This window comes from Protopterus annectens, chromosome 11.part0 (genome assembly GCF_019279795.1).
Source record: "Protopterus annectens isolate FY-2018-M chromosome 11.part0, PAN1.0, whole genome shotgun sequence".
Taxonomy (NCBI): Eukaryota; Metazoa; Chordata; order Ceratodontiformes; family Protopteridae; genus Protopterus; species Protopterus annectens.
Genome location: NC_056745.1, coordinates 462,989,456 through 463,001,522, shown reverse-complemented (window position 1 = coordinate 463,001,522; position 12,067 = coordinate 462,989,456). Strand labels below are relative to the sequence as shown.

General features: G+C 40.1%; 1 protein-coding gene across 1 annotated transcript in view; it reads right to left on the bottom strand.

The window, feature by feature from the left end:
- Window positions 1-12,067, bottom strand: part of MCM10 (minichromosome maintenance 10 replication initiation factor) — a 948,221-nt gene that overhangs the window by 645,057 nt on the left and 291,097 nt on the right. Inside the window, exon 7 of the mRNA XM_044087964.1 lies at window positions 4,491-4,659. Coding sequence (XP_043943899.1) covers window positions 4,491-4,659 — 169 coding nt within the window. The remainder of the gene's footprint in view (window positions 1-4,490; window positions 4,660-12,067) is intronic.

The window sequence follows — 12,067 nt, the reverse complement described above, 5'->3', positions numbered from 1 at the left end:
ACTAGAAGAATAAACTCTCACAATGAGTATAACTACCACCCTAATCAAAATTAGAATGAAACTGAAAGAGCTGAAAAGCTTTTCGATACAAGCAATAGTAGTTTAAAGATATTGATGCATAAAAACAGCAAACTTTTTATACAGCTTCTAAAACAGAACTTTCAAACATTTTAAGTTCTCATACATTAACTACCTTTGAAAAGATTTCAAAGTTCTCTGAAAGGCAGAATGGACAGCACTAGGCATAGCTCATATACACCCATCAGTTTCAAGGTTCCTCTTATGGAAGTTCAACATCTCCTCTGAACTGCAAATGAAATGTTCACACAACATTTAATATCTATCTAGAGGAGATCCCTTTTAAAGAAACCCAAATGAAAGTGAGTCCTCATCTTACATCCCACATTCTATGGAAGAGTACACTTGGGAGGAATAGGTTAGGTCTTGATCCTCCTAAACAACCCCCAAGTCAGACGATGGGTCAGGCAAAGAAACTCTCTTACCACTAGCTGAGGTAGACTTACACTACCTACTGGACATGGCAACCACTGTCAGTACACACCAGCCTTTTGCCAGGTGGTCGCATATTCTTCATATAAACCTAGGCAGGCCTCAGAATGATCAACATCCAAAGACCATATATCCAATCCATGACCTCAATGTTTGGAAAAGTGGATAGCTGTTTAAATTAAGAAATAATAACCAGTTGTGAGACAATGACAGCTGTTTTATCAAAACAGCAAGTATATCAAAAGAAGGACTCTCCATAGAACTGCACCAAATGGCTACTTATGGTAAACATCTAGAGACCAGCATCCAAAAAGAATGCAACAAAAATAACTGGTAAGGAGTCTGGCCTGGTTAGGGATAGAGAGCACCAATCACTACCTTCCACTACTGGTATCATGACTGGGAATCGAAAGAAGGCTTTTGAAAAAAAAAAAAAACAGGTCCATGAGAGGTACTTCACGCAACTGAAGCCCTGTGGCCAATGAGACTGATAGGGTCTCAACAACCTTCCATACTATGTCTACTTAGCTACAGATTTTATAACTTCTTCAATTGTGTGGTGGTGCTCAACTATGTTTTCTTGACTGACTCAAAGGAAGAAGGCATCCCTACAGTCAAATTACAAATGAGAGGTGTTCCCTAGCTCAGACACAGAAGAATATGGTACTCCACAAAAACTTGGAGGCTCTTAGTTCTACTTTTAAGTTTTTTTTTTTTTAAGCAAAAAATAGAATACTCCTTACAAGAGAAAATGAAGTAATATTCCTTAATGTAGAAATCCTTCAGTAGAATTTGGCTATCACAGGTACTACTTCCTGGTAATTTTTCTGGGCATGCTCAACAGCATTTCAAAAAAGAATGACATACTCCAAAGGTACTTAGAGATAAAATTCAGTACTGATAAAAAAAAAAAAAGCTACATCATTAAGACAAGAAGAAATCTCAAAAGTTTACTTATCACTCTAGAAATCAATGTGAAGAAAGTGATGGAGAAAATGTACAGTTTTGTACCTACCATAAATGTAGATGTTCGAGTGCTCATACAGCTGCAGTCATTACAGATGGGTTATCCTGCCGTCAGGCGGGTCCTCGGTCGGCCGAATTCCAAAGTCTAGGTCCGGCGTCGGTCGTCGCTTCTTCCCTGACGTCAGTGCGGCAGGGGTATAAAAGAGGCAGCCGACGCCATTTTCTTCAGTCTTTCTTGCCGCGCGGTGCCCGAAGCAGAAGCAGTCCGCAAGTGCCGGTCGGCCAGCTCCTGAGATTTACAAAAGTATTTCAGCCGAAGTCTTCTTGAAAGCTAAGTACCCCATTGGGGAAACTTTTCTTGCCTCAGACCGATGTCAGACAAAGTTAATAATTGCATTTCATGTGGGAAGCAAATACCGCATGAGGATTTCCACTCTTTCTGTATACCTTGCTTAGGCCCAGACCACGACGTCTCAGCCTGCCGTTTTTGTGCTAGATTCAACAAGCGCACTATTAAGCATCGGGCGGAGTTCGCCCTTCACTTTTTTGGCAAAAAATTTAATTATATTATGTCGTTGGATACTCCGACTCCAGTTTTGAGCAAAAAACGCAAGATAAGGACTGACATACGAGGTCCGCACCATCTACTGAGACCATGCTAAGGCCGACTACCGGTTCTCCGGTACTCAGCGAGGCGCCTACGCAGCCCGTGAGTACCGCTGACACTACATTACCGGTGTCTTCAGTACCCGAGGTCGCAGGCTCCTCGGTCCCCATTCCTACTACAGATACCGACGCCACTCCTGGTGGGGAAACTCAGAATTTAGACAGGCCTGCCATTTCTCAAGGGGTCTTCAGGCCTTCCTCCTTCTCTATTAAAGCCTTCACTAAATCTAAAACAGCCATGAAAACCAAAAAACAGGTTCCTCAGACCCCCTCTTAAGGCACCATGCCTAAAATGCAGATGCTTAAAATGGCTGAGGATTTGATTACTCTTATCAGGGGTTCTCAACCCCCCTCTGACAAAAGGCCCAGATTAGAGGATGACTACCCTTCCTCAGATCAAGCTTCTATTACCTCAGAACTATCTGAGGACCAGGATTATGCCTATTCTCCATTCGAAGACTCTGATGCAGAGGAGTCTATTCCCTCGGTCTCCCCCCCTGAGGACTTCTCTTTTGGGGAAACCCTGCATACATTGAGGGAACACTTTCACTGGGAAGGCCAAGATTACTCAATTCCAAGAAAAGGCTCAGGGAATTTCTTCTGCTCCCCCAGCATAGGCCCCTGGCTATCCCTCCTGTTTTAGATATATTGGATGATGTGTACACAGAAGCCAGCCTTAATCCAGATTCTTTGCCTCCAGCTCCTGTTAAACCAGACAGGTATTACCGGGTTCCTGATTCTCACCAGTTCCTATATAAAAGCCATACTGCTGACCCAGAAACAATTTCACAGGGTCCCAAGGGAATTAAGGCCTCTACTGCTAAAAACCCATTACCTTCAGAGAGATTCCAGAGCTTTAGAAAGGTGGGGGGAAAAGGTGTACACCTCGGCCACTTTAACCATGAGGGCATTAAACTGTCAGTTCCATATGTTAAAGTATCAATAGTTTTTGATATCTCAGCTGAAAAGCAAGATGACACAACCAGAACAACCAGATTTAAAAGAGTTGCAGGATTTGTTGCATGGTGCAGAGCAAGTGGGTAAACATACCTTGCAGTGTGGTTTTGATGCTTTAGAGGCCTCATGTAGAGCTGCTGTTACGGGGCCTGTTATATGTAGGCATGCTTGGCTCAATTAGCAAAACTTACCAGATCATGTCAAAGCTAAATTATTAGATGCACCTCTTCAAAAAGATGTATTGTTTGGTGTTAAAGCTGAGGAGGTACTAAAGAAAATGGAGGAAAAAGCGAAATAAATGCAAACAGTGAAAGATTTCCTGCAGGTAGGCGCCTCGCTGAGTACCGGAGAACCGGTAGTCGGCCTTAGCGTGTTTTCAGTAGATGGTGCGGACCTCGTATGTCGGTCCTTATCTTTGCGTTTTTTGCTCAAAACTGGAGTCGGAGTATCCGACGACATAATATAATTAAATTTTTTGCCAAAAAAGTGAAGGGCGAACTCCGCTGGACGCTTAATAGTGCGCTTGTTGAATCTAGCACAAAAATGTCAGGCCGAGACGTCGTGGTCTGGGCCTAAGCAAGGTATACAGAAAGAGTGGAAATCCTCATGCGGTATTTGCTTCCCACATGAAATGCAATTAATAACTTTGTCTGACATCGGTCTGAGGCAAGAAAAGTTTCCCCAACGGGGTACTTAGCTTTCAAGAAGACTTCGGCTGAAATACTTTTGTAAATCTCAGGAGCTGGCCGACCGGCACTTGCGAACTGCTTCTGCTTCGAGCACTGGGCGGCAAGAAAGACTGAAGAAAATGGCGTCGGCTGCCTCTTTTATACCCCTGCCGCACTGACGTCAGGGAAGAAGCGACGACAACCAATGCTGGACCTAGACTTTGGAATTCGGCCGACCGAGGACCTGCCTGACGGCAGGGTAACTCATCTGTAATGACTGCAGCTGTATGCACGATGAACATCTGCTGAACACCTTCATCAGATCCAGAAGAACTGACAATAGTATGGGATTCGCTCCCTTTTCCACCATGTGTCAATCTGATGTCTGGCAAGGGGAGGAGTTCAACTTGCACAGGACATGTCCAAAGTTGTGAAAGTCAGGCTGGATGGACAAATGTTCATCTACAATAAATTCCCATTCTTCAAGAGCAATAATGTAGCATTTGTACTTTACGATGAGCATCTTATATATATCTAAGCATACTGAAAGTTATAGATTAAAGAAGTCTACTGTCAGCCTCTAATAAACATTGTTCATGTCAAGAATGTGCATTTTAAACATAATTTAAAAAAAAAACATAACCTGAATTACTGAAATGCAATTTCACACTCATGCCTCAAAAAAGTCGAGATGTGGCAGTGACCTACAAACAATCCTCTTACCTCAGCCTCAGTCCAGAGTACTTCTCTACAGAAACATTTTGACCTGGAGATTTGCTGCTTGACATGCCAGAGGAGTCTGTTGTGGCTGATGTACTGGGTCTGCTGCTGGACTTCTGGAGCTGTGATGTTAAGTTTGATGGTGACACCCGCTGGGGAGGACTTCTGTTTTCTTAACAAAACAAAAAAAAGGGCACATTACTAAAGTGCAAAAGGACATACAATGCTATAATACAAGATGGCAAGTTATGATGTACATTTTCATTTTATGCAAGGAATAACAAGAATCACATAAAATCCTATAAATTATTATTCAAGAAAAACGTAAAGTGACCCAGGATCAAATTTTCCTACATTTAGTGGCACTACTGCAGTAGCAGGAGCCAAGTCTGTCTGCAGACAAATCACTAGAAAGTCTTTAGGTACTTAAGTATTATCGCAACCAGATTTTCGCGATAATAACGGTTGCTTCCCGATGTGGAAAAGTAACTGATAGTGGTGTGACAATGACAGACAAAGGGTTTACCTTCACACTGAAGGTTGATTTAGGCAGGGTTATCAGTAAAAAATGAGTAAGCTAATGTCACTGTATAGGTATGCACTTTACCGCCAGCATCCAAAAAAACAAACCAGATAAACTCAGTAAAAACACCTAGGCAAACTGGAACGCAATAAGAGAAGGCTGGAATAATAAAATAATTTATTGAACTCTCAATAAAATTAGCGCTTTCGGCGGAAAAACATACACCGCCTTCTTCAGATTACACAGCAGAACTGAGGAAACAATTTTTATACATTAATGCAAAATAGTTACCCAATGGATGTAAAGTGCATTATTAGGTAAAACATTGTCATGACGACCTTAAAGCTAGTTCAACCACCTGATAGATATACATAAGATTTGCCATTTAGCTTTTGGCAAAGTGACGTATATTAGTCTTTGTTTATATAATAACTTTTTCTAAGATTTTTTAGCATTTTTGAAAACCTAAACAAGGTTCACTAAGTGTTCCAGAAGACATTTTTCTGGTTATTTATAACATAATGAACAAGAAACATATTTTAGATCTTTGTTTCCACATGTTTCTCTTGCATCTGACAACAGATTGGAAATTTCTATCGGGTGGTTGAACTAGCTTTAAGGTCGTCATGACAATGTTTTACCTAATAATGCACTTTACATCCATTGGGTAACTATTTTGCATTAATGTATAAAAATTGTTTCCTCAGTTCTGCTGTGTAATCTGAAGAAGGCGGTGTATGTTTTTCCGCCGAAAGCGCTAATTTTATTGAGAGTTCAATAAATTATTTTATTATTCCAGCCTTCTCTTATTGCGTTCCAGTTCGCCTAGGTGTTTTTACCGCCAGCATGTCATGTAGCTTGCAGTAAAGTGCATACAGGCTTCAACTGTCAGGGCTGCTGTCTTACTCACTGCAATTGCTCTCCACTTTCCCCCACATAAAAAGGCACAGACACATGAATTATGCTTTTGCTTCAACTTTTTATTTTTAACAAATTTTAAACATAGGTTCAGGTCCAAACATGGCAGTAATGACAGGAAGAAGTGCAGCATCAGCCAGTAACTGTTTTTCGTACTGTTGTTAGTAGGTTTAATCAGAACCCATAATCAGCTATCAACATCATCTACCTCAGCAAAGGGAAAGCAACTCACGAAAAACACCCTGTAACCTTCTAACATTTAAATATATGAAGTTCAAGGATTGCTGCCCTTCCTAGTTTATGTGTCAAGATTTTCAGTAAAGGTGCTAAGAAACTGTCCCCGTTTGGGAAGCAATGCCCATAGTTTACACAAAATGAAAGATACACTCAAAGTCAGCTCCTGAATAAACCTATTAAGACCACTTCAGGAAACAGCTTGATGATACGATTCTTCCTGTCGTTTGTGGCATGTAGCATGCTTTTTCAGTGGGACCTGATCATATGTTTAGACATTGTTAAAAATAAAATGTTAACCAAAACCATTCTTCATGTCTTTGTGTGCTTTCCTTCTCTGAAGGATTCCTTCCACTCAGTGAAAATAGTCCGTTCGTCAGTACGGTAGCATGCATGACGATTCAAGCGTGTGTGTGTGTGTAATGCATGCAAAAACAGGAAGAGGGTTTTCTGAAATGTTTCTTTTCCCCAAGCTAATGCAAAGTTATTCCACAGCAGTAAACACTGTGAATACCACCATACAGTTTCATGACCTCGTCTCTACCAAAGTATGCGAAATTCGCAACTGCGAAAATCTGGTTGCGATAATACACAAGTACCAGTCTTTAAACACAGTAATACCTGATGCAACAGGCACTTTCAGATTAAGAGCTTTAAGTGAAATTAGTACAATACAATGAGGTACTACACAAGGGGGCACTCTTCTTATCAGGTCTGCTGTGCCATCCACTTATCAATGCCCAAAATCCAAAAGCTATTCTATAGTCACTGCTTTCTTACTCTATGGCAAATTACCAAACTTTTGGATTCCATGCAAAATATTTCTTATACATTCAGCCAAAATGTCAAGTCCTTTAAGATATGCTCGTCAACCTAGTTAGCTGGACTAGTACTACACCTACTCTAGCTGTATTTCCTAATCTGATAGTGACCTCCCACACTCTCCAAAATAATACTACCCGTTCATTAATTCTCCTTATTCCAAACTTTAACTGACAAAATGAAACAAGAAAGACACTACTTGTATAATGACTTCAGTGCAACCCCACTAAGCAACATTTTAATCTTTTTAGACATCACCCAACACAAGCATCCGCTGCATCTATTTCCTTACTATCACACTTCCTGTCCTAGCTAAGCTACTACAAGTAGTAACAGTAGCACACCTAAAAGCTTTTCTTCTGACATGGCTTCTACAGTTATATTCAATGCCTTTGCAAGTCCCACTAATTCAGACAGTGGCTAGGTCATTCAAATGTTCGTTGAAAAGTAAGCCTCTAATAATACAGAAACTTCAGAGACATTTCATTCTCTGATTCAAATCTTAGTAAAAATGTCACATATAATTCATCAAAAATTAAAGTTATATATTTATTGTAACAACAGAGCTGACAAAAGCTGTTGTGTCTATGGCAACCACTTTAACCACTGTGCCAGTCACTCAGTGCCAGTCCAAAACTACCTACTGTGACAGTCATTCCATCCACTCTTATAATGCAAGACACATCCCTTCCTCTCCATTTCTGCAGTCAACATAAAAGCTGAGGAAGAATGAAATGACAGGAGAACAGAGATAAATCACAAAGTGGGGAATAGACGGGAGGTGATTTTACCAAAGGTGGCTTCTTTTTTATAGCTTTGTCTTTGTAACAAGTCCAGACATTTTGTGCTGGATATGAGTTGTATCTTCATTAATCACTGGGTCAGACTCCCTAAGTAATAAACCTCTTAGATAGCTATCAGTTGCCACACATCATATGTTTAAAGTGACATTAAAGAAACAGGTCATAAAAGTAGCCAATACTCTAACAAAATGCATTTTTGGAAGTTCAGCTAAAGGTCTGATGTATTTCTCGTGAAAGGGGCAATACAAATGACTAACCATGTGTAGAAGGTCAGCTTAGTAAGCAGAAGTTATAAGTTTACCATAACAAGAGATCTATAGGAAGCGTGCCCATCTTCGGTAACTATCAGGGCTATATGCCACAGGTACCAGGACTGCTTGGCTGATAAAATTTTCCCATATTGCTTCACCACTTCAACCGATCATGCATCGCTTACCCTCACTACCTACTGCTCTGTAAAGACTATAAAACTTGCAACATAATAATAAGTCTAGGAAAAGGAAGGGGAAGGAGAGTAAATTTTACCAAACCCATAGCTACTTCTTAAAGATCTCTCTTTATTATACATAGCTTTTATATGTAGTAAGATGCAGTCCATCTTTAGTAACCAGTAAGAAAGTACATAGCAAATCCTCCTATGTAGTAGTGATCACAAGAACATCCCTTCGAAGGCAGTAGCCCTTGATACAGATTCTGAGCTGGAAATAATATGCAAGTTACAGTGCCTGCAAAGGTATTTAGCAAAGACAATGTGGCTGCTGCACGGTTATCATCTTATCAATGTGTTATGCAAAAAGAAGAGGAGGTGGCCATGGCCCAGGCTAAGAGTAACAGTAAGCTCTGATTGTAGTCAGCAAGGACTTCCCATACTTGATGCAAAAGAACCTGATGCAACTAGAGTAATCTTACAACCCTCTATCCCTAACCTCTGCAGTGCATAGGATATTAACAACTGTCCACGATTATGGAAGGTCTTGGTTCCATCTAGGTAGAACACGAGCTGTCTATCGCATCATTTCTGCGGAGTAGGAATTCCTCTTTATTAGAATATGAATGGAGAAAGACTGATAAGCAGATGATTTTATACTGAAACTAATTTAGGTATAAAAGAGGGGCTTAACTCGAGCACCACGCATTCCTTGAGGAAAACTTAGTATGGAGATTTTACTGACAGTCCCTGTAACTCCAAACCTCTGTCAAGGTGATGATCAACAGAAAAAAGGGTTTTCCCAAGACAGAAATCCAAGAGTCTGATATAGCATTTGTTAAAAGGGCAGTTTGGTGAGCTTAAATAAAATATAAGAACTCGCACTGGGATTAGATCCATGGTTGGGGACCTAAGATAGAAAGTCCCTTTAAGAAAGGCCTCGCTTACTTTAACTAATTAACAAACAAAGCATGCATTGTACTGTTTTGTTATTCATGCATGCTGCACTCCTTGTGTCAGCTGCTACTTCCCATTAAAGCAGACAGCGCTTGAAAGGAAATACCAAAAAGAGCTCTTCTTCTACTATAACTTAATCATGGTAATGAATCTGTAATATTTAGTGTCATGATTAAGCACAACAAATGTGAGAAAATTACCTGAACTGAACACAAATTACAAAACAATTGCCTTTCTTGTTCAGTTGAAAAGATTTTCTCACATTTATTAATTTATGTATTAACTCATAGCTTGAGACAGAGGCTGTCTGGCCTACTAGCAGTCAGAAATGTGACACCTAATTAAATGACTTGCCAGCAGCCATTAAGGAGTTAAATGAAGCCTGAGATAGCAAATAAAACACAAATGGAAACTGGAGACTGTGTGTACTTTAATGTTAGAGTAACTGAGGCCCTTGTCCAATAACACAAACACTGGAGAACCACAGGGATGGAGGCCACTACTGGGTTCACATCTTCAGCTTCTATACATTTTGAGAAATACATGCATTTGTCCTTGTAACTTCTCCTAGTAGATGGTTTCAGCGAGGACATCAAACACTTTCAGAGGAAATTCTGGGATGCTGGCTAAAACTGTAAAATTCCACTGGCTAGATTCAGGAAGTGCAGTGCCAGATGTGGCTTTTCTGAGGAATAAGACAGCAGTGTCTTGAAGGCTATGAGATGAAAATGGTTATCCTACACGTACTTTAGGTGGAGAGGAAATCAGGTTTGTCAAAGCTAGAATGGAATGAGGAGGATCACCTTGGCCTGATGTGCGCTTGCCTTCTGTATGAATCTGGACATTGGGGAAGGTAGGAAATGCATGCACAAAGCAGTAGACCACTGCTCCACCAAAGCACCTCTTGATCAACTGTGCAATCAGAAGGACCATAGAAAAGTACTAGTAAATTTCACATTCAATAATGAGATAAGAGGATAAGTCATGCTGCCTCCAATGTAAGTGTACATCCCTTTGCAAAACTCTCATGTGCATCCTGGCTTGTTGTGCTGTGAAAACCGTTGGTACCATGACACCCAAGACTCTAAGACAGAACTCTTCAGTAGCAAGAAAGTAATTAGTCAGGTAGTATGAAAGTAAAACCTACACTAGAGATTGGAGTCATGGATTTTGTATACATGTAAAATGATATCAAGGTATCCACTGTACACCTAATAAAGTTAATGTGATGGGTAGGTTGAAGATTTGATTTTGCTGGTCTATGATGGGCTATTACTTCTGACATGTACTTGATGAACACTTAGTGAATTGTGCTGAGAGTATAAGGCAGGCTTTGGAATTTATGAAAAACTTTGTGCCTGAAAAGCAGGTACCTTCCGGACATGGTGATAATGATGTGCAGACATGCATCCTGGAGGTACAAAGAGAACTTCCAATCACCTCATGACAGACAAGATAGAATTGTTTTGCCCCAAAATTGTGTGAAAGGTTCTTTGGAGATGTGTTGGTTTAGGCTGCTGAGATTTAGCTTTGTTTTCATTTTTTTTTTTATGTCAATGAAAGTTATGTACTTACCATAACGCTAGATTATTGGTGTCCCCTTATCAGTCCATCTCAAAAGTTGGGTTATTTGTCTTGAGGCAGATTCAAGCAGGCAAAAAAAAATTTTGCAAAGCTTCTTCAACAACTGAGCTCCTCCCTCCTCCATAATTCCCAGCACTCACAGTCTAGCTTCAGATCGAGTTTGACCAAAACGGACAGGAATATCCATGAAAAGAGAGCCCAAAAGGGGAAACCACAGTGATTAATAAATGTGCACCATGAAAGAATTCAGGCTTAATCCATTATGATACTTCAGAAACACCATAAAGGGTATGACGGCAAATTGAAAAGAGGACAGAAAGCAGGATGGAAATGGACAACAAAGATCTAGCTAGCATTATTGTAAGTACATAACTTTCATATTCTACATTGTTCCCTCCACCCATCTCAACAGTTGGGGCACAGTCCCCAGCTACAGAGATCCCCAAGTCACAGCAGCATACTTTTGAGTATGGTGGAATTGAAAGTTGCTCTGGAAAAAAATTAGTCTATACTGTTTTACAAAGATATGCATGCTAGACTAGGCTGCTGCAGCATAGACTTCATTGAACTATGAATGTGTGCAAAACGCAGTGACCATTAAAACAAACTTAATGGACTGAGCTCTTGATTTGATTGAGAAAGATAATCCTTTCAAATTCTAAACAAAAGAAATACAATCTGAGAGCCATCTGGACAAAGAAACATTAGAGACTTTAGATCCCAATTTTGTTTTAAAACAAGACACAAAAAAGCTTTCTTTCCATAAAGACTTTGTGTGGTCCAAGTAAAATTTGAATTGCCATTGAGTGTCTAAGATATAAAAAATGGATTTACCTTTGTTCAAAGAGTTTGTGGAAAAGACAGCAAATGTTTTACTTGGTTCAAGGTGGACTCTGTGGCTACCTTAGGCACAAAGCTAAGGTTAGGTTTTTCAGAGATTCTGTCTTTGTAAAGTATTTGTCTTTCTGAAATATCAAGGGAGTACGTTTGCATGACAAGGCCTGAAGTTCAGAAATTCATTTAGCTGCAGTTGCAGACACTAAAAACAATGTTTTCCAAAAAAGAAACTTCAATTCAATACAAGCCACAGGCTCAAAGTGGGACTGTGTGAGAGCTTGCATCATTGAGGTAATATCCCAAGGAGGTCTCAAAAGAAAGGTGTCTTTTAGTAAAGCTTTACAGACTTTCAGACATGTTATACACAGATGATTTGTGAAAACTGGAAACAGCTGTTAACTGGCCCCAGAGTGAAAGAGATCTGCCAAAAAGTCCAGAATGGAAGGGAGAGTGTTAGAAAAAAAGTCAAGCCAAT